A 26,443-nucleotide genomic window follows, 5' to 3' on the forward strand; every position below is an offset into this window, starting at 1 on the left:
AGCCCTCCTGATTCCTTGCTTAGGCTTCTTTCTACTTTCCTTGTATTCCATGCTTGCTTTGTGTTCCCAGCCTCCCAACCTTGACAAATGTTTCCTTTTGACTAGGCTTACATTATCTCTTGTTATCCAAGGTTTCTGAAACTTGCCATAGAGTTCCAGAATATATCCAGGGACAGGACTGTAGAGCTTTGAACTGAGCCACTGGTTGTGGGATCACTCGTCTTTGCCTATTGCTGGTTATTACACATGTAGTCCTGTATAGTAACTTCACCTGATCTCCAATGTCAGTGATCAACTGCTGCTAAACATTCCATTGCCTACTCCCAGGGCAGATACATCACCCGTTAGAGAAAGCTCTGTCTCAAGCTCTTCCAGGACTTCAGAATGAGTAAAAGTCAATCTCTTGTGCCATCAAACACTTTCAGGGAAGGTACAATATGGGTGCACAAGAATTAGGAGTAATCCACACAGTCCCGCTAGTGTACTTTGCTGCTATAAGTTCATAGCTAAATGCGCATATCAATTCTACTTTTCAGTCCAATCTCCCTATCCCTTGATTCACTTCGTTTCGAAAAATCTATCGACCTCAGTCTTGAATACTTACTGACTGAGCATTCAAATACCCTGCAGTAGGCAGTTCAAAGATTCACAACCTTCTCATCTCAAATCTAAATGGCACTCATCTTTGTTAAGGGTCAGCCTTTGTTCTTGGTGCCAAGCAAAACTGCTTCAAAACATCTGACCTGTCAAGCAAAAGAATTTTGAGCATTTTAATTAGATCATCTCTTATCTTTGATCTCTCATCCAAACTCAAGGGAATTATGGTTCATTCTAATCAGTTTTAAAGTTTATTTATTAGCGTCTCAAATAGACTTACATTAACACTGCAATGAAGTTGTGAAAATCCCCTAGTCGCCACACTTGGCGCCTGTTCGGGTACACCGAGGGAGAATTTAGCATGGCCAATGCACCTAAATCAGCACATCTTTCGAACTGTGGGAGGAACCCAAAGCACCCGGAGGAAACCCACACAGACACAAGGAGAACGTGCAAATTCCACACAGTCACCCAAGCCAGGAATCAAACCCTGGACACTGGCGCTGTGAGGCAGTAGTGCTAACCACTGTACCACAACTTCAACCCAGGAATCAATCCAGTTTAATAACGCTCCCTCTACACTGTCCCCATCAAACATTCTTAGGACAGGTATATCATGGGGTTAGATACAGAGTAAAGCTCCCTCTACACTGTCCCCCCCATCAAACACTCCCAGGACAGGTACAGCACGGGGTTAGATACAGAGTAAAGCTCCCTCTACACTGTCCCCCCCATCAAACACTCCCAGGACAGGTACAGCACGGGGTTAGATACAGAGTAAAGCTCCCTCTACACTGTTCCCATCAAACACTCCCAGAACAGGTACTGCACGGGGTTAGATACAAAGTAAAAGCTCCCTGTACACTGTCCCCATCAAACACTCCCAGGACAAGTACAGCATGGGGTTAGATAGAGTAAAGCTCCCTCTACACTGTCCCATCATAAGTTCCCAGAGAAAGTAGAACGCGAGTCAGATAGGGTAAAATTCTCACTACACTATCCCAAATACTCACACGGCAGGTAAACAATGGTTAGATCGAGAGTAAAGCTCCACCTACAGTCAGGTTAGAAGAACTAAAGCTGCAGTGTGAAATCACTGGCCAACCTCATGGAATCCGAATTTAACAGGAAACAGACAGTCTATTGGTAATGAATTGCAGGCAGGTTTCTGCTATAGAGCCACGCTCCAGCAGAGTGGGTGGCATGACAGAACTTTAACCATCAGTCTGGGGCCAACGAAAACCAAGGTTCCAGTTGTGAAATGTCAGTGCCTCAAACTGCTGCACACGAGTAATCTTACTATACAACCTACATTTGCAGATGGTTCAGTTGGTATTATCCAACGCAAGGCCTTAGTTGATCACACTGGCTTTAAGCACCTATCAAAACAGCTTTCAAACTTAAAAAGAAAAATCACAATATATTTTATTCATTCATAAAAACCCAAGGCATTGAAAAATCACTTTTGTAACATCTGCTGTTTAATCTGCTTCACCATTTTATATTGTCCATGAGGGCGATGACTGTCGGGTCCAACAAGCTGAAGGAGCCTGGATCATTTGTGTATTAACACCAGCCTCTCAATTGAGCTCCTAATCCATTCTGCCTTCACCAAGATCCCTTGATGACATAATACTTAATATAAAACTAGCAACGCCATCCACACAAGATACCAGTCAGGACAGGGGTCCACTCGATTCTGGCAGCTCATTCTATTTTTTGTCTTCTTTCTCCGTATCTAAAAGTGCGGAGCGGATGCCAAGTTTCTTCAGCTCCTCCACAAGGTCCCCATTCTGATGCATCTGTAGTAGAATGTCACATCCACCCACAAATTCTCCGTCAAAGTAGATCTGAGGGATGGTCGGCCAGTTGGAATAGTTTTTAATTCCTGTTTCAAAGAACAAAACAAATAGTCAGGTTGAATGAGTGTTCAGCAAGCCCCCTGTCCTGGCCCATCTTCCCCCAAAAACTTAGGAACCCTCAAGATTCTGCCACAAAAACATAACAGGAGTAGGACATTCAGCCCTTCAAATCTGATGCACCATTCAATAAGATCATGACCAATCATTAACCTCAACTCTATTTCCTGCCTGATCCCAATTTCCCTTGCATCCCGAAATCTGTGGATCTCAGACTCGAATATTCAATTCCTGAGTTAGCCACAGTCCTTTCAGGTAAACACCAAAAAATCACAACACTCAGTGAAGAATTTCTTATCTCAATCCAAAATCGTCCATAGTGTGAAATTAGTCCCCTTCAGTTTACAACGCTCACCATCTACTTTGTCAATCCCACTCACAACCTCATGTTTCAGTAAGATCTTATTCTTCTCAACTTTCACCCCCGTGTGCTGGTGAGTGTGAGAGACAGTGTGTGTGTGTGTGTGGGGGGGGGGTTACAGGATGATCAGTCCCTCCACCTCACACCAATGCACACATTCACCCAACCACATATACTGACCCTCTCACATGCTGCTTATTTTTAAACTTAATTTATTGCACTTGCATTGCCTTTCGTTCAGAAATCATTTCTTTCCTTAAAACCACAACTTTTATTTGTGAAATTTAGTATGTTGCCTTGCGACACATCTCAGAAATTTTCTAAATCAGCTCCTCGGGGTGAGGATAATCTGCAAATGTCCCCCTCCACCCCTCCGACAGAAAGGGTGGGCAATCCTACTGTACACAATATTCCTGATGTGCTATCACACCTGCCCTGGACAACTGGAGCAAGACTTCCTTACCCTTAGAGTCCACCCCCTTGCAATAGAGATAACATACCATTTGCCTTCCTAATTAATTGCTGTACCTTCATCTCAATTACATGTTTCACATACAGTACAAGGTCACACAAATCTGAACATCCAGATTTAATTGTTTCTCACTATTTAAAAATTGTTTTTTTTTACTATTCTCTCCACCAAAGTGAGTAACTTCACATTTCCACACATTACATTCCATCTGCCACCTCCTTGCCTGCTCATTCAACCATTCCACATCGATTTGCACAATGTGTGTCCTCCACCCCATAAAATCCCTACAGTGCAGAAGGAGGCCATTCAGCTCATCGAAACTGCACGGACATCAATCCCACCCAGTCTCTATCCCCGTAATCACACGTATTTACCCTGCTAATCCTCCTTACACTAAAGGTTAATTTAGCATGATCAATCAACCTAACCTGCACATCTTTGGAGTGTGGGAGGAAACCAGAGCACCCGGAGGAAACCCATGCGGACAGTTTTCCACCCAACTTTCTATCACCAGTAAACCTGCTTACATTAATCTCGGTGACTTCATCTATGTCATTAATATAGATTGTAAATAGCTGAGGCGCCAACACAATTCCCCCCAAGAGGAACAATCTGCCAATCCATTTGCTCCTACTCTGTTTTCTAACCTTTTAATCAATCCTCTATCCATGCTAAAATATTATTTTACATCCCTCAATTACCCACATTGGCTCCTTAATTTTTTGCCGTGCTTCAGCTCAGCAGAATAGAAGGTTACAGCCGTCCTGGTGAGTCTGCCAGTCCAAATAGCCTGCAGAGAAGCATCCATAAGAACTCAAACAAATATTTGTCACAATTATCCCCCCAAAAAACCCAATTATGCGGAAGGTTTGCCTGAAAAGTACTGCAGCAATGCAATTATTAAATTAAGTGTCTAAATGAATGGCTAAACAGGCTCAAGGGGCAGAATGGCTTACTTCTATTCCGCAATCTAAAATAACATCAAGTCGAGTGGCATCCTCTAAAATATTATTGATAGAAACTATGAAAACAAATGTAAATCCATTCAAAAATTATTGAAAGACAACTTGTGCCTTTAACATTGAGCATTTAAATATCCCAAAGTGCTTATTAAACTAACGTTGATGCTGAGCCACATAAACCTTCAAATAAAAAATAGAAAATGCTGGAAATACTCAGCATGCTAGGCAGCATCTATGGATAGAGACACAGAGTTAATGATTCAGACTCATAACGTTTCATTAGATATGTTTTCAGAAGTTCATCTATCCATAACATCCCATCAATTGGTGGAAGGTGTCAGCCTCTGCTGTTCTCTCTCCATTCCACATGTTTATTACCTTTCTGATACAATATTCTGAAAGTGCTTTGAGACATCATAGAGTCATAGAGGTTTACAGCATGGAAACAGGCTAGTCCCAATTGCCTGTATTTGGCCCATATCCCTCTATACCCATCTTACCCATGAAACTGTCTAAATGCTTTTTAAAAGACAAAATTGTACCCGCCTCTACTACTACCTCTGGCAGCTTGTTCCAGACACTCACCACCCTCTGTGTGAAAAAATTGCCCCTCTGGACACTTTTGTATCTCTCATGAGGTCATGAAATGCACTCTACACATACAAGCTCAATAATCTCATTTCTACTCGAGACAAGCATTTATTGCCCATTCCTGATTGCCCTTGAGAAGGTAGTGATGAGCTGCCTTTTTGAACCGCTGCAGTCCATGTGGTGTAGGTACACCCAGAGTGCTGTTAGGGAGGGAGTTCCAGAATTTTGACCCAGCAACAGTGAAGGATCGGCGATATATTCCCAAATCAAGATGGTGAGTGGCTTGGAGGGAAACTTCCAGATAGTGATGTTCCCGAGTGTCTGCTGCCTTTGTCCTTCTGGATGGGAGCAGTTTGGGTTTAGAAGGTTCTGTCTAAGGAGCCTTGATGAGAGCCTGCAATGTTTCTTGTAGATGTGGAGATGCCAGCGTTGGACTGGGGTGGGCACAGTAAGAAGTCTCACAACACCAGGTTAAATACTAAATGATGAAGGTAGGGCAGTTGATGTCATATACATGGATTTTAGTAAGGCGTTTGATAAGGTCCCCCATGGTCGGCTTATGATGAAAGTAAGGAGGTGTGGGATAGAGGGAAAGTTGGCCGATTGGATAGGTAACTGGCTATCTGATCGAAGTAAGAAGTCTCACAACACCAGGTTAAAGTCCAACAGGTTTATTTGGTAGCAAATACCATAAGCTTTCGGAGCACAGTTCCTTCGTCAGATGGAGTGGATATCCACTCCATCTGACGAAGGAGCTGTGCTCCGAAAGCTTATGGTATTTGCTACCAAATAAACCTGTTGGACTTTAACCTGGTGTTGAGAGACTTCTTACTGTGCTTACCCCAGTCCAACGCCGGCATCTCCACATCATATCTGATCGAAGACAGAGGGTGGTGGTGGATGGAAAATTTTCGGACTGGAGGCAGGTTGCTAGCGGAGTGCCACAGGGATCAGTGCTTGGTCCTCTGCTCTTTGTGATTTTTATTAATGACTTAGAGGAGGGGGCTGAAAGGTGGATCAGTAAATTTTCTGATGACACCAAGATTGGTGGAGTAGTGGATGAGGTGGAGGGCTGTTGTAGGCTGCAAAGAGACATAGATAGGATGCAAAGCTGGGCTGAAAAATGGAGTTTAACCCTGATAAATGTGAGGTGATTCATTTTGGTAGGACAAATTTAAATGTGGATTACAGGGTCAAAGGTAGGGTTCTGAAGACTGTGGAGGAACAGAGAGATCTTGGGGTCTATATCCACAGATCTCTAAAGGTTGCCACTCAAGTGGATAGAGCTGTGAAGAAGGCCTATAGTGAGTTAGCTTTTATTAACAGGGTGTTGGAGTTTAAGAGCCGTGGGGTTATGCTCCAACTGTACAGGACCTTGGTGAGACCACATTTGGAATATTGTGTGCAGTTCTGGTCACCTCACTATAAGAAGGATGTGGAAGCGCTGGAAAGAGTGCAGAGGAGATTTACCAGGCTGCTGCCTGGTTTGGAGGGTAGGTCTTATGAGGAAAGGTTGAGGGAGCTAGGGCTGTTCTCTCTGGAGCGGAGGAGGCTGAGGGGAGACTTAATAGAGATTTATAAAATGATGAAGGGGATAGATAGAGTGAACGTTCAAAGACTATTTCCTCGGGTGGATGGAGCTATTACAAGGGGGCATAACTACAGGGCTCATGGTGGGAGATATAGGAAGGATATCAGAGGTAGGATCTTTACGCAGAGAGTGGTTGGGGTGTGGAATGGACTGCCTGCAGTGATAGTGGAGTCAGACACTTTAGGAACATTTAAGCGGTTATTGGATTGGCACATGGAGCACACCAGGATGATAGGGAGTGGGATAGCTTGATCTTGGTTTCAGATAAAGCTCGGCACAACATCGTGGGCCGAAGGGCCTGTTCTGTGCTGTACTGTTCTATGTTCTAATACTAACAGGTCTATTTGGAATCACAAGCTTTGATTCACCTGAAGAAGGAGCAGCGCTCCGAAAGCTCACGATTCCAAATAAACCTGCTGGACTTTAACCTGATGTTGAGAGACTTCTTCTAGATGGTATACACTGCTACCACTGTCACTGGTGATGGAGGGAGTGAATGTTTAAGGTGGTGGATGCAGTGGAAATCAAGCAGGCTGCTGTGTTCCGGATGGTGTTGAGCTTTGAGCATTGTTGGAGCTGTACTCGTCCAGGAAAGTGGAGAGCATTCCATCACACTTTTGCCTTTTAGGTGGTAAGCAGGCTTTGGGGAGTCAGGAAGTTACCTATTTTCAAATTTAATTGATAAAGTGTCAACTACATTTCTTCATAGCTCAAACTGTTGACACCGGGTAAGATTTTTACACCTGGACTTGGTGACACAAGGTACCCCGAGTCTGATCAATGAAAATTTAGGCTGCACCTTCTGCAACTTCAACCAATCCCCAGGCTTAAAGGGGGCTTGTATTTGCATAGCACTAAATTACACAGCAAAGCTCTTTACAGCCAGTAAGATCGTATTTGTCACTGCTATAAATGTAGGGAACACAGCAAACACTTTGCACATAGCAAACTGCTCCCACAAACAGCAAGGTGATAATGGTCAGATTTATTTTATAATAAATACCCCTTCTCTTCTATTAATTTGATGCCAGGGAACCCTAGTGTCCTCTGGGTTTATCTTCCAGTAAGAGTTTTAACAACACCAGGTAAAAGTCCAACAGGTTTATTTGGTAGCAAATATCTTCCAGTAACAGTTTGACTTTTAACGCCAACCTATTCTATTCATAAATCTTCCCAATTCGCCCAACAGATTCACTCTCCCCTTATCTGTTCTCCCAGCCCTCTCCAGTATCTGCTCTCCCCACCCCTCACTGACCGCCATAGATGCTCTCCAGCCTTAGTCCCGAACCTCCCCACACCTACTCCCTCATAACCAGTCCCAATGATTAAATTATTGTGCCTTCATGAATACCTAACCAGGATCAAGGAGCCAAACAGTCGATCTCTCTACCTCAGTCTATGATTCTGTCAACAGCAAGATAAATGGCACCCTTGCCCATATCCTCTCTTCCCCCCACCCCCCCCCACCCACGCCCACTTTCCCTACCTCCCCCCCCCAAAAGCCGGTACCCGCCCCCCCTCCCCAGCCAGTATCTGCCCCCTCCACCACCCCAAGCTGGTATCCACCCCCTCCCCGCCCCTCCCCCCCAAGCCGGTCTCCCCCCCCAAAGCCAGGTTCCCCCCCCCCCAAAAGCCGGTTTCCCTGCCCCACCCCAAAAGCAGGTATCCCCGCCCCTCCCCCCCCAAGCCGGCATACCTGCTCCTCCCCCACCCCCAAGCCGGTATCCTCCTCACCCCCCCCCCCCCCCCAAAGCCAGTATCCCCACCCCTCCTCCTCCCCCAAGCCGGTATCCCTGCCCCCCCCCAAAGTCAGTATCCGTCCCCTCTCCCCCCCAAAAAGTCAGTATCCATCCCCTCCCCGCCCCCCCCCCAAAAGCCGGTATCCGTCCCCTCCCCCCCCAAAGTCAGTATCCGTCCCCTCCCCCCCCAAAGTCAGTATCCGTCCCCTCCCCTCCCCCCCCAAAGTCAGTATCCGTCCCCTCCCCTCCCCCCCCAAAGTCAGTATCCGTCCCCTCCCCTCCCAAAGTCAGTATCCGTCCCCTCCCCTCCCCCCAAAAGCCGGTATCCGTCCCCTCCCCCCCCAAAGTCAGTATCCGTCCCCTCCCCTCCCCCCCCAAAGTCAGTATCCGTCCCCTCCCCTCCCCCCCCAAAGTCAGTATCCGTCCCCTCCCCTCCCCCCCCAAAGTCAGTATCCGTCCCCTCCCCTCCCCCCCCAAAGTCAGTATCCGTCCCCTCCCCTCCCCCCCCAAAGTCAGTATCCGTCCCCTCCCCTCCCCCCCCAAAGTCAGTATCCGTCCCCTCCCCTCCCCCCAAAGCCAGTATCCGTCCCCTCCCCTCCCCTCCCAAAGTCAGTATCCGTCCCCTCCCCTCCCCTCCCAAAGTCAGTATCCGTCCCCTCCCCTCCCCTCCCCCCCCAAAGTCAGTATCCGTCCCCTCCCCTCCCCTCCCAAAGTCAGTATCCGTCCCCTCCCCTCCCCTCCCAAAGTCAGTATCCGTCCCCTCCCCTCCCCTCCCAAAGTCAGTATCCGTCCCCTCCCCTCCCCTCCCAAAGTCAGTATCCGTCCCCTCCCCTCCCCTCCCAAAGTGACGCTGGTAATCTAGTGATGGGAGACAAGGAAATAGCTGAGGAACTTAATAAGTACTTTGCGTCAGTCTTCACAGTAGAAGACATGAGTAATATCCCAACAATTCAGGAAAGTCAGGGGGCAGAGTTGAATATGGTTGCCATCACAAAGGAGAAAGTGCTAGAGAAACTAAAAGGTCTGAAAATTGATAAATCTCCGGGCCCAGATGGGCTACATCCTAGAGTTCTAAAGGAGATAGCTGAAGAAATAGTGGAGGCGTTAGTTATGATCTTTCAAAGGTCACTGGAGTCAGGGAAAGTCCCAGAGGATTGGAAAATCGCTGTTGTAACCCCACTGTTCAAGAAGGGAACAAGAAAAAAGATGGAAAATTATAGGCCAATTAGCCTAACCTCAGTTGTTGGCAAAATTCTAGAATCCATCGTTAAGGATGAGATTTCTAAATTCTTGGAAGTGCAGGGTCGGATTAAGACAAGTCAGCATGGATTTAGTAAGGGGAGGTCGTGCCTGACAAACCTGTTAGAGTTCTTTGAAGAGATAACAAATAGGTTAGACCAAGGAGAGCCAATGGATGTTATCTATCTTGACTTCCAAAAGGCCTTTGACAAGGTGCCTCACGGGAGACTGCTGAGTAAAATAAGGGCCCATGGTATTCGAGGCAAGGTACTAACATGGATTGACGATTGGCTGTCAGACAGAAGGCAGAGAGTTGGGATAAAAGGTTCTTTCTCAGAATGGCAACCGGTGACAAGTGGTGTCCCGCAGGGTTCAGTGTTGGGGCCACAGCTGTTCTCTTTATATATTAACGATCTAGATGACGGGACTGGGAGCATTCTGGCCAAGTTTGCCGATGATACAAAGATAGGTGGAGGGGCAGGTAGTATTGAGGAGGTGGGGAGGCTGCAGAAAGATTTAGACAGTTTAGGAGAGTGGTCCAAGAAGTGGCTGATGAAATTCAACGTGGGCAAGTGCGAGGTCGTACACTTTGGAAAAAAGAATAGAGGCATGGACTATTTTCTAAACGGTGACAAAATTCATAATGCTAAAGTGCAAAGGGACTTGGGAGTCCTAGTCCAGGATTCTCTAAAGGTAAACTTGCAGGTTGAGTCCGTAATTAAGAAAGCAAATGTAATGTTGTCATTTATCTCAAGAGGCTTGGAATACAAAAGCAGGGATGTACTTCTGAGGCTTTATAAAGCACTGGTTAGGCCCCATTTGGAGTACTGTGAGCAATTTTGGGCCCCACACCTCAGGAAGGACATACTGGCACTGGAGCGGGTCCAGCGGAGATTCACACGGATGATCCCAGGAATGGTAGGCCTGACATACGATGAACGTCTGAGGATCGTGGGATTATATTCATTGGAGTTTAGGAGGTTGAGGGGAGATCTGATAGAAACTTACAAGATAATGAACGGCTTAGATAGGATGGACGTAGGGAAGTTGTTTCCATTAACAGGGGAGACTAGGACGCGGGGGCACAGCCTTAGAATAAAAGGGAGTCACTTTAGAACAGAGATGAGGAGAAATTTCTTCAGCCAGAGGGTGGTGGGTCTGTGGAATTCATTGCCACAGAGGGCTGTGGAGGCCGAGACGTTGAGCGTCTTCAAGACAGAAATTGATAAATTCTTGATTTCTCGAGGAATTAAGGGCTATGGGGAGAGAGCGGGTAAATGGAGTTGAAATCAACCATGATTGAATGGTGGAGTGGACTCGATGGGCCGAATGGCCTTACTTCCGCTCCTATGTCTTATGGTCTTATGGTCTTAAAGTCAGTATCCGTCCCCTCCCCTCCCCCCCCAAAGTCAGTATCCGTCCCCTCCCCTCCCCTCCCCCCAAAGCCAGTATCCGTCCCCTCCACCCTCACCTTGCCGTATCTCCTGGTCCTCCAGTACATTGTAGGATCCATAGTTCTCCACGCCGTGCATCCTCAGGATCTGGACCACGGCGTTGCTGAAGCCACACATGGGCTGGGCCGGGGTGCCCTTGATGAAAACCACCACCTTGTCCTTCTTCACCAGGCCCTCCAGCCGCTGCCGGGTGGCGCCGCCCTTCCCCTCATCCTCCCCGCCGGCGCCCTCTCCTCCGCCCGCCGCCCCCTCACTCAGGTACCGCCTCGGGGCCTGCACCAGCGCCCGGCGCGCCGCTGTCCTACACGATATCCGCAGCAGCGAGTACATGTCGGGCCGGGACGAGGAGAGCCTCTCGCTTCCCCCAGCTCAGGCAACCGGCTGGGCGGACAACACCACAGCCGCTGCTGATTGGCCATCTCTGCCCAGAGCCCGCCCCTTCCCTGCCTCCCATTGGCTAATTCCACAATCACTCAGCATGTCCTACACTCGCATTGGCTCACACTCCCATCAATTAAACCTCCCCGACCTATAGCGGAGCGCGGATCAACTCCCGCCCCCAGCCCGTGAGGTTAACCGTCAACACAAACCTTTTAAAAAGGAAATCGCGTTACCTATCATAATTAAAATCAAAGATATAATAAAAAGTTCCAATTTGTCTGTTTTTTTATTAAAATAAGTATTGGATTATTCGATTAATGATGAGAGGTGCAGACGCATCGATCTGATTGGATGACCATGATGTCACTCAGTGCGGGTGGGGGCGGGGCTATATTTCTATTTCCGGGGTCAAGGTGGCGGGGTCAGGGCTGGAGGTTTAGTTTGAAAGCTGTTGAGTCCTCGGGTTCGGCGGCAGGTAGGGAGGAGAGTAAGAGAGAGGTGTATAATATATATATATATATGTGTGTATGTATCCCGATCCTGGGGTTGTCCGCCAGTCACTGCCCCTCTCCTGCAACTCAGAGCCCCATTCACACCCGGCTCCTCCCCTGGCAACTGTTTGTCAGGGTCCCTGGCCCCCATGGCAACCGCCTCCCCCCTGCAGCATCTCCGTCCGGAGATGGAGTTTCCCTTTCTGGGTGAAAGCTTTGACACAGGATCATCTGGACTCGAAGCATCAGCTCTTTTCTTTCCTTACAGATGCTGCCAGACCTGCTGAGATTTCCGACCATTTTCTCTCTTTGGGTTCCCTGTCTGGGAGCTGGGCGCTCTGTGCTGCTGCTTAATTAAAACTGCTGTTTCTCACCTTTCGGCTTCCCAGCACACTCTTATTTTGCCAGGGGCGGCAATGTGGCACAGCGGTTAGCACTGTTAGCACCAGGGACCCGGGTTTGATTCCCGGCGGCATGGTGGCACAGTGGTCAGCACTGCTGCCTCATAGCACCAGGGACCTGGTTTGATTCCCAGCTTAGCTCACTGTCTGTGTGGATGTTTGCATGTTCTCCCCGTGTCTGTGTGGGTTTCCTCCGGGTGCTCCAGTTTCCTCCCACAGTCTGAAAGATGTGCTGGTTAGGTGCATTGGCCATGCTAAATTCTCCCTCAGTGTACCCGAACGGGTGCTGGAGTGTGGCGACTCGGGGATTTTCACAGTAACTTCATTGCAGTGTTAATGTAAGCCTACTTGTGACACTAATAAATACACTTTTAAAAAATGTATTCTTATCCCAGCCTCCCTGCTCAGTCAGAGCTTAACTGTCAGCTCTGACATGGCAATGCCTCATAGGAACCGGAGGAGGCCATTCAGCCCCTTGAGCCTGTTCTGCCATCCAGTGAATCATAGTTTAAAGTTTATTTATTAGTGTCACAAGTAGGCTTGTGTTAACGCTGCATGAAGTTAGTGTGAAAATCCCCACAGAATGTTGCAGCACAGAAGGAGGCCATTTGGCCCATCAAGCCTGCACCTCAGCTCCAGCAATTCATCCTGCTCTTTCCCAGTAGCCCTGAATATCTTTTCCACTGAAGTTGCTTATCCAGTTCCCTTTTTAAAGCCACAACTTTGCAGGCAGTGCATTCCAGACCTTAACCACCCACTGTGTTTAAAAGAAAATGATTTTTCCTCCTGTTGCCTTTGCTTCTTTGACAATCACCTTCAATTTGTATTCCCCTGGTTTGTGATCCTTCTGCCCGTGGGAACAGTATTCCCTATCTATTCCATTCAGATCCCTTGTGATTTTTGAAAACCTCTATCAAACCTCCTCTCAATATCTCTTTCTCTGGAACTTTCTCATGATTTTTTTCTGCACTTTGTCGAAGAGTGGCTGATATGTATCTTAGCTCTATCTTCCTGCCTTGGGTTCTTATCGCATAATGCCCATGTGTAGCAAAAGTATATTGATTTCAGATTTTATCCACCACTTTCACACTTGGTGTGCAATGTCTCCTCGCTTCTCTCGTGAATGGCATAGCTCTAATTTTAAATTGTCTTCTTGTTCTGGATTCCATGATGTGGAGTTGCCGGCATTGGACTGGGGTAGGCACAGTAAGTAGTCACACAACACCAGGTTAAAGTCCAGCAGGTTTATTTGGTAGCATGAGCTTTTGGAGTGGCGCTCCAAAAGCTCGTGCTACCAAATAAACCTGCTGGACTTTAACCTGGTGTTGTGTGACTACATACTGTGCTGGATTCCACCACCACTGGGGGAAAACAAACTTTTCTCTACCCGTTCAATACATTTTAAAATCCTTAAAAGCCCCAGGTTTATGATGCTTGGTAATGCTAACTCCTGAGGCTTGCAGCCCTTGGTTCAGTCTCGGCTCACTTGGAGATTGAAGGGCCACTCTAGAGACTTGAGCACATAATCAGCTTTTGCTGAAGCTCTCCCTCAACAATCCAATCACGGTAAGTACCAACCAATAGATATTTGAGAATGTTCTTGTAACACAAGAAAGAAAATCCTTGACACATTCCCTAGTCTGTGCTAAGACCCCACCGGTCTTGAGCATGTAATCCAGTGCCACCATTGCGGTAACAAGAGATTGCTGCAAAGTTAGGGGTGCCACTTTCAGATGAGATGTTAAACTGGGGCTCCATCTGCCCCCATGGGTGAGTATGGAAGATCATTCCAAGATGAGCAGAGAGCAGCACAGTGGTTAGCACTGCTGCCTCACAGTGCCAGGGACCCGGGTTCGATTCCCGGCTTGGGTCACTGTCTTTGTGGAGTTTGCATGTTCTCTCCTTGTCTGCATGGGTTTCCTCTGGGTGCTCCGGTTTCCTCCCACAGTCTGAAAGACGTGCTGGTTAGGTGCATTGACCCGAACAAGCGCTGGAGTGTGACGACTAGGGGAATTTCACAGTAACTTAATTGCAGTGTTAATGTCAGCCTTACTTGTGACTAATGAATAAACTTTACTTTAGTTCGCTCTGTGCCCTGGTTGACATTTATCCATCAATTATTGCCTAAAATTGATTACCTTGCTGTATGTAAATTTATGCTACATTTTCTACATTAGAACAGTGACTATAGGTCAAAAGTACTTCATTGACTTTAAAGCACTTTTGAGATGTCCTTGCGTCTGAAAGGAATTATAAAAATGGAAGTTCCTTTTGCTTTCCTGACCAAACTCTCTAAAGTGCACTTCAGTTGTACACTTTTATTGCAATAAAATGTATTTTTTTAAATAAATTTCATCCGCATTCACTTCTTAGTTGACTTTGCTGTCTTTGCATCTAGCTGAACTATCTGTATTTTTAACTTCCCACAAACACTCTGGATAAATTATTGCATGATTTAGTCCTGGAGTTTAATATTTAGTTAGTGCTGAGGCCCTGAAATTAGTCCAACTCCACCCACTTGGCATTAACAAAAATATTCAGGTGTTGTCCACTTATAACCACCATCACTGGATGTGGAATGTAGATTTGATGATGTCCAAGCTCATGAAAGGAAAATACCCCATTCCGCTGGGAGACCAGAGGTAGTCAAGGAATCATGTACTAATTAATATATATAGTTACATAACATTTACAACACAAACAGGCCTCTTGGCCCAATAGATCCATGCTGGTTTATTTTGCTCCACACAAGCTTCCTCCATTCTGTTTCAACTCATCTTTCGAAGTCACCAGCTTTCAAGGATGAGGGAGACATCAACAGACACAGGCAGTGAGTAGCTGAGAGGATCATTCAGCCTGACTGTCTGCCTCTTTGTGTTCCTGTAAAAGGAGCATGCAGCGTTTGCTGATACGCGTGAGGTATCCCTTACCGATGGGAACTGGAGAGACTGGAGTGCAGCATCAGCCCCCAGGAATGGCATTTTAATTTGATCTGTTCAGTTGATTTTTAAAGTTTGGGGTTTTTCTTTTTGTTCCAGTTTATTAGCTGTGCCCATTTGAGAAGGGAGCACTAATTATCTCTTAATTAGTAGAAGCATCTGGTTGAGTAGAAGAGAGAAAAATAAGAGTTTATTAAAAAATGCAGGTAACGCAGGCTGATGTGATTATATGGGAATTTTCAACGGCATTTCCAGTCACGTAGCTAATTAGTGTGCTGGGTGGATAGTGGTTCAAGCTTATCTCTGCGGTAATGGGAGTTGTCTCTTGTCATTGCTCTCCCTCATTCTGTACAGGAATTGTGCAGAGCGTAAGCAATGTGTACACCACAGCTACATACCACTTGCAATGATCCTGACTCACTCCTCCACTTCACTCAAGGACTCCTGTTGTCACGGAGATGCTGGCTTCACCAGTGCCTTCATCGATCTCCAAACAGGAAGAGCAAAGTGTTCCAGTCCCAGATATTGTTGGTAAAACAAGAGCACTGTTCTGTCAGACACTGAAGGCTGGTACATGTCTTTTCAGTCCTGTGTAACTGTCCCACAGGAGGTGGCTGTTTGGTGATTCCAAGATTGTGATGGGTTTATATCTTAAATCTATTTATTGGCACTGTATAAAAGAGTTGAATTTTAAACATACCCTTCACAAGAATACATTTCTTAAAGGCAAAGTATTGTCACACTCAGCAACATCATTTAAAAGCACAGCGTTAGTTTTCATATCTGCGCTGCTACACCCACCTTTACTTCACCCAGCTCTCTCCACTTCTCCACTGTGTTCACTTATTGCGTTGTCTGAATGACATCCTGTACTGGATGAGCAGAAATTTCCTCCAATTAAATGTAATATACTGAGGGCTGCATGGAGTCTGATTCAGCTTTAGACAGTTGCCAGGGAGAGAGATGGTTTCAGTAGTTGGGGAACAGAGTTTGTGACAGGGATAGCTTCTGTCTGAGTTGGAGGAAATTTCCAAACTTCCAGTACTGGATATCTGATAATCAGTGCCGGATTGAGACTTGGTGAGGCCCTAAGCTATATAAAGCTTGGAGGCCCCTTGTTAAAAAGTTACACCAAAAGGTCTCACAAAGGTGTGCACCAAAACAGGACCTTGGGTCGCCACAAAAAAATTGAAAACATAATTATGCCTTTTAATTATTTAATAGCAAGGTACATAAAGTGAAAAATACAAATTATTTTCAAATGAATGCATTTACTGATTACAGATCATTTGGCTGGCTTGATCTCTCTCATAGATTTTGGTAATTTTGGTAATTTTTTGAGTTGCTCTTCAAGCTGGTGCTTTCTTTTTCTTTTCTGGTATCCGCTCTTAAATGTTCTCTTCATTGTAAACCTTCTGAAATTTTGTGAGGCCCCTGCGGATTGTGAGGCCCTCAGCTGTAGCTTGTTTAGCTTATGCCTGAATCCGGCGCTGCTGATAATTGACAGCGGAGGAGGTGAAAGATGGACAGTATGGCAGAGCTGTGTGTCAGCGGAGAATACCTGAAAACTGGCACTGTGTTTCACATGATGTCACTGAGGGACAGCATATCATTGAGAAATATTGAGAAATATCATTGAGAAACATTGAGAAGCCATTGCAGGTTATTCTCTCATTACGATTGAACAGATAAGAATGGAACTAGGTGGGAGTATTCCCACCCAGCTGGATGACAGTGGAGATATGTTAGAGATGAACAGTGTGGTGAATAAAACCAGTCCAGTGCAGGCCCCCACGCCTGTTTCACTTGCTTAAAACAGATTACATATCTGCATTTTCCCAATTCCATTGAAATGTCATAGTCTAAAATGTTAACTCTCTCTCTTCACAGATGCTGCCATACCTGCTGAGCATTTCCCGCATTTTCCATTTTTATTGCTGTTTGTGGGATTTTGCTGTGCACAAATTGCTACATTTCCTACAATACAATACTCTATCCACTCTGCCCACTCTTTGGGAGGGTAATGGGATCACCCTGTGTGCTTTGGGAAGTAATAGTTTCTTTTTGTACAATGTCTCTTTAAGTCAAAAGTGACCTGGGGATATTCCGAAAGAGAGTTGATTGGTTTCCTGATGATGGCAACATAATTAGGTTTCAATAAATGCCCATGTACCCTTGGGTTGCGATATGGAAGAAACAAAGGATAAATCGAAAGCTAATTGCAGTGCAATTGGGGGAGCCAGTTTGTTTGGCAGTTCAGAACACAAGAATTTGTGCAAATAGGTATTCTTTGGTAACAACCGAAGGGTCATCTAGACTCAATGTTAGCTCTATTCTCTCTCCACAGATGCTGTCAGACCTGCTGAGATTTTCCAGCATTTTCTATTTTAGTTTCAGATTCCAGCATCTGCAGTATTTTGTTTTTGTTTTTGGAATCCTTTGGGTTCTCTCCAAATGGAAGTTTTGTGTTTGCCAGTCTTCGCTCATGGTGTTGAAGCAGCCTCTGACATAAAACAGAGACCAGGGCAAGAGATTGTGGATTTGACAAGAGCCATTATGGCTATGTCAGTGTTGGAAGAGCCCACCACACTAGTGTCCTGAAACAGCCAGGGTTCCTGCTGCTAATTCATCCACAGGTAAGCCCTGTGGAAAGGTGTATGTGAATACGCAGAAGACAAGAACAGTATTGATCTTGCTGTGGTTGAATATACCACTGATGGTCCCTGTGTGAGCCGAGTTAGATAGTTCTTTCAAAGAGTCTGCAGAAGTATATTGGGTCAAATGATCTCCTTCTGTACTGTATTCTATAAAGTATGTCCAGTTGAATAAGATATAACCAAGCTTTTGGTGTCTGTAGGACTGTACCTAGAGTTGTATCAGGAGAGGGTGACAGTTCAAGGGATGGAATTTCTTGTATAAGTAAAGCATCTGTGCCTGAGATAATGACCCTTTGGTTTATCTTGAAGGGACGTGTTGCAGAGACTGAAAGAAATCCAGCTTCATCAACATCATCTGAGGAATGTTGTGTGAGATGTGAAGAGCAACAGGTGGATGGAGACACTGAAGAGTGGAATGGCAAATGATGCAGGTTTGTACCCAACATGGGATAACCAGAGTGTCCTGGTGTTCTTGGTATACCAGCTAGTGAAAAAGGAGTGAGTGGATAGGGAAGTTTAAGAACTAGCCATCAGACCCAAGACAGTCCCTTCTCCTTAGTTGTCTGTCTCACCTTCTCCCAATATCACTCAATCTACAGCAAAAGCCGAGTCCCAACAACATCCCAGCTCTAATACACTGTGCCCCAGAGTAACTGTGCCTCTAGACACAGTGCTGTAGCTGTTTCAGTACAGCTACGGCACTGGCACCTTTCAACAAAGTAGAAAACTGCCCGGGCGTGTTATTTCCTCAAAAAGCTGATCCAACAACATCATCGGCAATCTACTACCAACCAACAGCAAAATGGTCAGCAATGCTATCAAGTGCCATTTACTCACTAACACTCAGTCTGGGTTCCCCCAAACCCAATTGTCTCCAGATTTCATCGCCTCCTTATTTCAAATATAACACATTTGAATTCCAGGGGGGGAGACGAGATGGACTTTGTGAATTAATGTACAAACAGAATAGACTTCACTGAGAGAGGTAAGTTACTAGAGGAATGGGCCTCTCAGGAACTTGGGGAAGAAGGAAAGGCAGAAAATGTTGGTGAAATACTCAGCAAGTCGTGCTGTATCTGTGGAGAGAGAAACAGTTTGTGGGCTAACTCTCTCTCTCTCTCTCTCCATAGAAGCTGTCTGATCTGTTGAGTATTTCCAGCATTTTCTGCTTCTTTCAAGTATCCAGCAACTGTAGTATTCTGCTTCTGTGTTAGAGAGAGAAAGGCTTTCAGCTTTTTGTGTCCTCAAATATGCAAAATGTGCTCAGACCAAAGCAAGGAGGCAAAGGGGAGTCTTGTAGAACGTGGAGTGAGGGAAGGGCTTTTGGTCCCCTCAGCCTCAGTGGAGAAACAGTGTGAACAGTCAGGGAGTTTAATCTTGGTCATAGGCAAATCCATCCCTGATTCAAAATAGAAGTAGAAGCCGTTTGGAAATCTATTGGTTGATGAAGGACAACTAACACCAAGTTGGTAAAGGCAGTTTGATGTTTAACAAATATAATGTTTGTTTGAAGAAGTGACTGGATTAATGAAGCGAATGCAGTAGATGGATTTACAGAAAGCATTGGATGAGAAGCCTTGTATTTGGCTTGATACCTATTCACATACCTGGTGTAAGTGGGAATGTGGTAGCACAGATAGATAGCAGGAAATAGAGTTGGGTTAAGTGGGTGCTGCTGGGTTTGGGGACATGGAGAATTCCAAGGACTTTAGCTGACTTTACTTTTGTTCTTCATAGATTTCACGATAATTTGAATTTCTGTGCAGAAAATAAAATCATAGTTTGTTGATAGGATGATAGGGACTTATGGAATGAAAATTAGTATAAAGCAGACAACTTTTGAAGAGTGGGATAAATAAGGGTGTGGAGGTCAACAGCTGGGACAGGTTGTGCAATTTTCAGTACCTGGGAAAAAGATGGTTACTGTCATAAAGAAATCTGAGTTAGAAAAGTGACAACAAAGAATCCATTCTCTAACATAAGGAATTGCTAGGAGAAATGAGTGGGGATGTTAAGAAAAGAATGATCAAGCCTCTGATTTGGAATGTCTTCCTTTACGGGGCAGATTGAAAAGCAGACACCGAAAGGCTGAAATGAGACCCTGCAGAAGGATAGAGTGGGTCAGTCAGAGAGGGACATAAAAATAATGTAGATGTTCTCAGGAAGTGGAGGAAGAAAGATCATTAGTGAATATTGTGAAGATAAAAGTGACATGATTGGATTGTCCATATTCTAAGGTATGAGAACTTGCTGAAGGAGGTGATTGAAGGAAGGTTAGAGGGATGTAGACTGGCAGCTCTTTTGAAACCAATTAGGCTCACTCACCTGTTTATTCCTCATGGCTCTGCATTTCTCTTTTGGAAGTCACAGTTGAATCTTCATCCATCACTTTTTCAGACAGGTATTCCGGATCACAACTCGATGCGTCCAACAAAATTCTCATTTCCTACTGGTATTTTTGCCAATTACCTTAAATCCTTGTCCTCTGGTTATTGACTCTTTGGGACTTCTCCACATATTGACTCTTTTGCCAGTGGAAACAATTTCTCCTTATTTACACCTTCAAAAGCCCTCATAACTTTGAACACCTCTATTAAATCTCCCTCTACCTTTCTCAGCTCTAAGGAGAACGTCCCAGATTCTCCAATATCTCCATGAGGAAGAACAGTGAAATCACAGAAGATGAGGCGTGGGATTAGCTTTGGATTCTTTTAGTAAATTGTTAGCACTGAAAGGATGGATAAAATGCCTTCTTTTGGTGAACTGTGGTTTGATAATATGAAAGAGATGGGCTTCAAAACAAGATCCAGGATACGAGAACAGCCTTCATGAAGTTGTGATTGAATTATTCTTGAGCGTGCTTTCCACATTATGCAGTGCACTGAGGGGCTCAAGTGGAAGACGTGTTAGTGCAGCGCCTACCTGCTGCTGAGCAGCTGACAAGTTCAAGTGTGTGAATGGGCAGCAGACATGCCATCATCTGAAAAGGGGAGAGCTGGGTTCACGTTTCAGATGGGAACTTGGTCAGAATTTGTTTGCCTCCACGACTGTTTCTGTACAATGTCTGTGATGCAGTTTGATGTTTTTACAGTGACACTTAAGCTGTATGGAGCCTTGATTGGACTCCTTTCTGGAATAACTGCATTCAATTCTGGGCACAGCACCTCAGGAGATATTTGTTTTGGAGGGGATAGAACAGGGATTCAGCAGCACATATTGGGGCTAGAGGGGTTACATTATTAGAACAGGTTGTACAGTCTAGGCTTGTATTCCCGAGGATCTGATAAAGTAGATCTGGAGAAACTATTTACTCTGGGAGGGGAATCATGACAAGGGGACATCATCTTCAAAGTAGGGCCAGGCTGTTCAGGTGTGATGCCAGGAAGCGGTTTCACGTAAAGGTTAGTGGAAATCTGGAACACTGCTCTTCCAAAAAGCTGTGGATGCCGGAGGATCAGTTGGAGCTTTCAGCACTGAGACAGATAGATTATTGTTTGGGAAGTGTATTGAGGGATATTGCACAAAGACAGGTAATTGGAATTGAGGCTTAGATCAGCCATGATCTAATTGACTTACAAAGCAGGGCTTGAGGGGCTGAATGGTTTCCTCCTGTCCCTGTGTCTGTTACAAAGTGAACACAGCTCCATTTCAACTTTCTCTTTCCAGATGCTGGGAATTTTCAACATTCTATTTCTTTAAATCAAATATCCAATTTTTTGCAGCTTTTACATATCAGTAGGAAAGTTTGTTTGTATTGCATCAGTGAGCTTTCTCTTCCCGGTCTCGTGTGATGGCACAGCTGGGGAACTAGAGGGATGGGCTTCAGTGGGAGAATTATTGAGTTAGGAGCAGGAGTAGGCCACTCGGCCCCTCAAATCTGCCCCACCATTGTTTATGGCTGATCTGATTGTAACCTCCATTCCACACTCCTGCCGACCCCCAGATAACCCCTCACCCCCTCGTTAATCAAGAATCTATCTAGCTCTGCCCTCAAAATCTTAACAATCGGAAAGTATGGCATTTGGCCATTCGGCCCAACCAACCCCTGTTGGTGTTTATCCTTCATATGAATATGATAATTTCCTGACCCCATATCCACTCAACCATGAGTCTAAACAATTTGATAAGGACTTTCCTACATTCTGTTGTATGAAAAAATAAGGAGTTTCTGTTCATGACTTAAATTGCTGAATTTAATCTTCTATCAGTGACCAGTGGAGGGCTTTTCATCATCCGACAAATGTCATGGGTGCAGAGGAAGAGGACTTTAGGCTGGTTAATGATTGACCCCCCCAAACCTCTGGCTTCATTCTAATTTTGGTTGCACAACCATATTTGTATCTTTAAGAGGGCGGAGAGAGTTGGTGAAGAGTCACTCGGGAGCAGCAGGAACATGGAATCAACATCTAAAGTTAGTATCTGGAGAGCATCAGCACAGTTATGAGAGCAATGCAGCGGCTGTGTGTGTATGCGTGTAGGAGCCAGTGCAGATTCCATGCTAATGGATTTGATTCTAACTGTTATTTCTGTCTGGTGTGTTTTCCCAGCCTGTGCTATACACGTACTTCAGGAGTTCCTGCTCATGGAGAGTGCGAATTGGTGAGGAACTGTATGTGTGTGTGTGTGTGTGGGGGGGCCGTGTGGTGTGTGTGTGGGGGGGGGGGGGGGGGGCCGTGTGGTGTGTGTGGGGGGGAGGGCGTGTGGTGTGTGTGGGGGGGGGGCGTGTGGTGTGTGTGGGGGGGGGGCGTGTGGTGTGTGTGGGGGGGGGGCGTGTGGGGGGGGGGGGTTGTGGTGTGTGTGTGGGGGGGGCGTGTGGGGGCGGTGTCTGGTGTGTGTGGGGGGGGCGTGTGGTCTGTGTGGGGGGGGGCGTGTGGTGTGTGTGTGGGGGGGGCGTGTGGTGTGTGTGGGGGGGGCCGCGTGGTGTGTGTGGGGGGGGCCGTGTGGTGTGTGTGGGGGGGGCCGTGTGGTGTGTGTGGGGGGGGGGCCGTGTGGTGTGTGTGGGGGGGGGGCGTGTGGTGTGTGTGGGGGGGGGGCGTGTGGTGTGTGTGGGGGGGGGGCGTGTGGGGGGGGGGGGTTGTGGTGTGTGTGTGGGGGGGGCGTGTGGGGGCGGTGTCTGGTGTGTGTGGGGGGGGCGTGTGGTCTGTGTGGGGGGGGGCGTGTGGTGTGTGTGTGGGGGGGGCGTGTGGTGTGTGTGGGGGGGGCCGCGTGGTGTGTGTGGGGGGGGCCGTGTGGTGTGTGTGGGGGGGGCCGTGTGGTGTGTGTGGGGGGGGGGCCGTGTGGTGTGTGTGGGGGGGGGGGCGTGTGGTGTGTGTGGGGGGGGGGCGTGTGGTGTGTGTGGGGGGGGGGCGTGTGGGGGGGGGGGTTGTGGTGTGTGTGTGGGGGGGGCGTGTGGGGGCGGTGTCTGGTGTGTGTGGGGGGGGCGTGTGGTCTGTGTGGGGGGGGGCGTGTGGTGTGTGTGTGGGGGGGGCGTGTGGTGTGTGTGGGGGGGGCCGCGTGGTGTGTGTGGGGGGGGCCGTGTGGTGTGTGTGGGGGGGGCCGTGTGGTGTGTGTGGGGGGGGGGCCGTGTGGTGTGTGTGGGGGGGGGGCCGTGTGGTGTGTGTGGGGGGGGGGCGTGGTGTGTGTGGGGGGGGCGTGTGGTGTGTGTGGGGGGGGCGTGGTGTGTGTGGGGGGGCGTGTGTGGGGGGGGCGTGTGATGTGTGTGGGGGGGGCGTGTGGTTGTGGGGAGGGGCGTGTGGTTGTGGGGAGGGGCGTGTGGTGTGTGTGTGGGGGGGGGCGTGTGGTGTGTGTGGGGGGGGGCGTGTGGTGTGTGTGGGGGGGGCGTGTGGTGTGTGTGGGGGGGGCGTGTGGTGTGTGTGGGGGGGGCGTGTGGTGTGTGTGGGGGGGGCGTGTGGTGTGTGTGGGGGGGGCGTGTGGTGTGTGTGGGGGGGGCGTGTGGTGTGTGTGGGGGGGGCGTGTGGTGTGTGTGGGGGGGGCGTGTGGTGTGTGTGGGGGGGGCGTGTGGTGTGTGTGGGGGGGCGTGTGGTGTGTGTGGGGGGGGCGTGTGGTGTGTGTGGGGGGGGCGTGTGGTGTGTGTGGGGGGGGCGTGTGGTGTGTGTGGGGGGGGCGTGTGTGTGGGGGGGGCGTGTGTGTGGGGGGGGCGTGTGTGTGGGGGGGGCGTGTGTGTGGGGGGGGCGTGTGGTGTGTGTGGGGGGGGCGTGTGGTGTGTGTGGGGGGGGCGTGTGTGTGGGGGGGGCGTGTGGTGTGTGTGGGGGGGGCGTGTGGTGTGTGTGGGGGGGGCGTGTGGTGTGTGTGGGGGGGGCGTGTGGTGTGTGTGGGGGGGGCGTGTGGTGTGTGTGGGGGGGGCGTTTGGTGTGTGTGGGGGGGGCGTGTGGTGTGTGTGTGGGGGGGGCGTGTGGTGTGTGTGTGGGGGGGGCGTGTGGTGTGTGTGTGGGGGGGGCGTGTGGTGTGTGTGTGGGGGGGGCGAGTGGTGTGTGTGTGGGGGGGGGCGTTTGGTGTGTGTGGGGGGGGCGTGTGGTGTGTGTGGGGGGGGCGTGTGGGGGGGGGCGTGTGGGGGGGGGCGTGTGGGGGGGGCGTGTGTGGGGGGGCGTGTGTGTGGTGGGGGCGTGTGGTGTGTGTGGGGGGGCGTGTGTTGTGTGTGGGGGGGGCGCGTGTGGTTGTGGGGGGGGGCGTGTGGTGTGTGTGTGGGGGGGGCGAGTGGTGTGTGTGGGGGGGGCGTGTGTGGTTGTGGGGGGGGCGTGTGGTGTGTGTGGGGGGGCGTGTGGTGTGTGTGTGGGGGGGGCATGTGGTGTGTGTGGGGGGGCGTGTGGTGTGTGTGGGGGGGGGGCCGTGTGGTGTGTGTGGGGGGGGGGCCGTGTGGTGTGTGTGGGGGGGGGGCGTGGTGTGTGTGGGGGGGGCGTGTGGTGTGTGTGGGGGGGGCGTGGTGTGTGTGGGGGGGCGTGTGTGGGGGGGGCGTGTGATGTGTGTGGGGGGGGCGTGTGGTTGTGGGGAGGGGCGTGTGGTTGTGGGGAGGGGCGTGTGGTGTGTGTGTGGGGGGGGGCGTGTGGTGTGTGTGGGGGGGGGCGTGTGGTGTGTGTGGGGGGGGCGTGTGGTGTGTGTGGGGGGGGCGTGTGGTGTGTGTGGGGGGGGCGTGTGGTGTGTGTGGGGGGGGCGTGTGGTGTGTGTGGGGGGGGCGTGTGGTGTGTGTGGGGGGGGCGTGTGGTGTGTGTGGGGGGGGCGTGTGGTGTGTGTGGGGGGGGCGTGTGGTGTGTGTGGGGGGGGCGTGTGGTGTGTGTGGGGGGGCGTGTGGTGTGTGTGGGGGGGCGTGTGGTGTGTGTGGGGGGGGCGTGTGGTGTGTGTGGGGGGGGCGTGTGGTGTGTGTGGGGGGGGCGTGTGTGTGGGGGGGGCGTGTGTGTGGGGGGGGCGTGTGTGTGGGGGGGGCGTGTGTGTGGGGGGGGCGTGTGGTGTGTGTGGGGGGGGCGTGTGGTGTGTGTGGGGGGGGCGTGTGTGTGGGGGGGGCGTGTGGTGTGTGTGGGGGGGGCGTGTGGTGTGTGTGGGGGGGGCGTGTGGTGTGTGTGGGGGGGGCGTGTGGTGTGTGTGGGGGGGGCGTGTGGTGTGTGTGGGGGGGGCGTTTGGTGTGTGTGGGGGGGGCGTGTGGTGTGTGTGTGGGGGGGGCGTGTGGTGTGTGTGTGGGGGGGGCGTGTGGTGTGTGTGTGGGGGGGGCGTGTGGTGTGTGTGTGGGGGGGGCGAGTGGTGTGTGTGTGGGGGGGGGCGTTTGGTGTGTGTGGGGGGGGCGTGTGGTGTGTGTGGGGGGGGCGTGTGGGGGGGGGCGTGTGGGGGGGGGCGTGTGGGGGGGGCGTGTGTGGGGGGGCGTGTGTGTGGTGGGGGCGTGTGGTGTGTGTGGGGGGGCGTGTGTTGTGTGTGGGGGGGGCGCGTGTGGTTGTGGGGGGGGGCGTGTGGTGTGTGTGTGGGGGGGGCGAGTGGTGTGTGTGGGGGGGGCGTGTGTGGTTGTGGGGGGGGCGTGTGGTGTGTGTGGGGGGGCGTGTGGTGTGTGTGTGGGGGGGGCATGTGGTGTGTGTGGGGGGGCGTGTGTGTGGGGGGGCGTGTGTGAGGGGGGCGTGTGTGTGGGGGGGGCGTGTGGTGTGTGTGGGGGGGGCGCGTGTGGTTGTGGGGGGGGGCGTGTGGTGTGTGTGTGGGGGGGGCGAGTGGTGTGTGTGTGGGGGGGGCGAGTGTGGTTGTGGGGGGGGGCGTGTGGTGTGTGTGTGGGGGGGGCGTGTGGTGTGTGTGGGGGGGGCGTGTGGTGTGTGTGGGGGGGGCGTGTGGTGGGTGTGGGGGGGGCGTGTGGTGTGTGTGGGTGGGCGTGTGGTGTGTGTGGGGGAGGCGTGTGGTGTGTATGGGGGGGGCGTGTGGGGGGGGTGTGTGTGGGTGGGGGGGGCGTGTGGTGTGTGTGGGGGGGGCGTGTGTGTGGGGGGCGTGTGGTGTGTGTGGGGGGGGGGCGTGTGTGGGGGGGCGTGTGGGGGGGGGCGTGTGGTGTGTGTGTGGGGGCGTGTGTGTGTGTGGGGGCGTGTGTGTGTGTGGGGGGGCGTGTGTGTGTGGGGGGGCGTGTGTGTGTGGGGGGGCGTGTGTGTGTGGGGGGGCGTGTGTGTGTGGGGGGGGCGTGTGGTGTGTGTGTGG

At 49.7% G+C, this 26,443-nt stretch overlaps 2 protein-coding genes and 1 non-coding gene across 15 annotated transcripts in view; 2 read left to right on the forward strand and 1 right to left on the reverse strand.

Moving 5' to 3' along the window:
• Window positions 1-26,443, forward strand: part of gstz1 (glutathione S-transferase zeta 1) — a 69,565-nt gene that overhangs the window by 29,053 nt on the left and 14,069 nt on the right. For 3 of the 13 annotated variants that reach the window (XM_078234540.1, XM_078234539.1, XM_078234536.1), the window contains exons 2-3: window positions 18,104-18,225; window positions 22,342-22,393. In XM_078234540.1, coding sequence (XP_078090666.1) covers window positions 18,217-18,225; window positions 22,342-22,393 — 61 coding nt within the window. In that variant the 5' untranslated portion in view covers window positions 18,104-18,216. Of the gene's footprint in view, window positions 1-11,709; window positions 11,805-18,103; window positions 18,226-22,142; window positions 22,206-22,341; window positions 22,394-26,443 lie in introns of those variants that run through there. The other 10 variants (XM_078234529.1, XM_078234534.1, XM_078234530.1 and 7 more) reach the window with 7 other exon arrangements.
• Window positions 1,998-11,327, reverse strand: glrx5 (glutaredoxin 5 homolog (S. cerevisiae)). The gene is made up of 2 exons (XM_078234544.1): window positions 10,943-11,327; window positions 1,998-2,485 (listed from the first exon to the last, which is right to left on the reverse strand). The coding sequence occupies exons 1-2, from the start codon at window positions 11,253-11,255 to the stop codon at window positions 2,310-2,312; spliced, it is 489 nt and encodes a 162-aa protein (XP_078090670.1). The 5' UTR covers window positions 11,256-11,327; the 3' UTR covers window positions 1,998-2,309.
• LOC144507395 (small Cajal body-specific RNA 13) lies at window positions 15,492-15,715 on the forward strand. Its single transcript, XR_013500089.1, has one exon.

Source organism: Mustelus asterias, chromosome 18, assembly GCF_964213995.1.
Source record: "Mustelus asterias chromosome 18, sMusAst1.hap1.1, whole genome shotgun sequence".
NCBI lineage: Eukaryota > Metazoa > Chordata > Chondrichthyes > Carcharhiniformes > Triakidae > Mustelus > Mustelus asterias.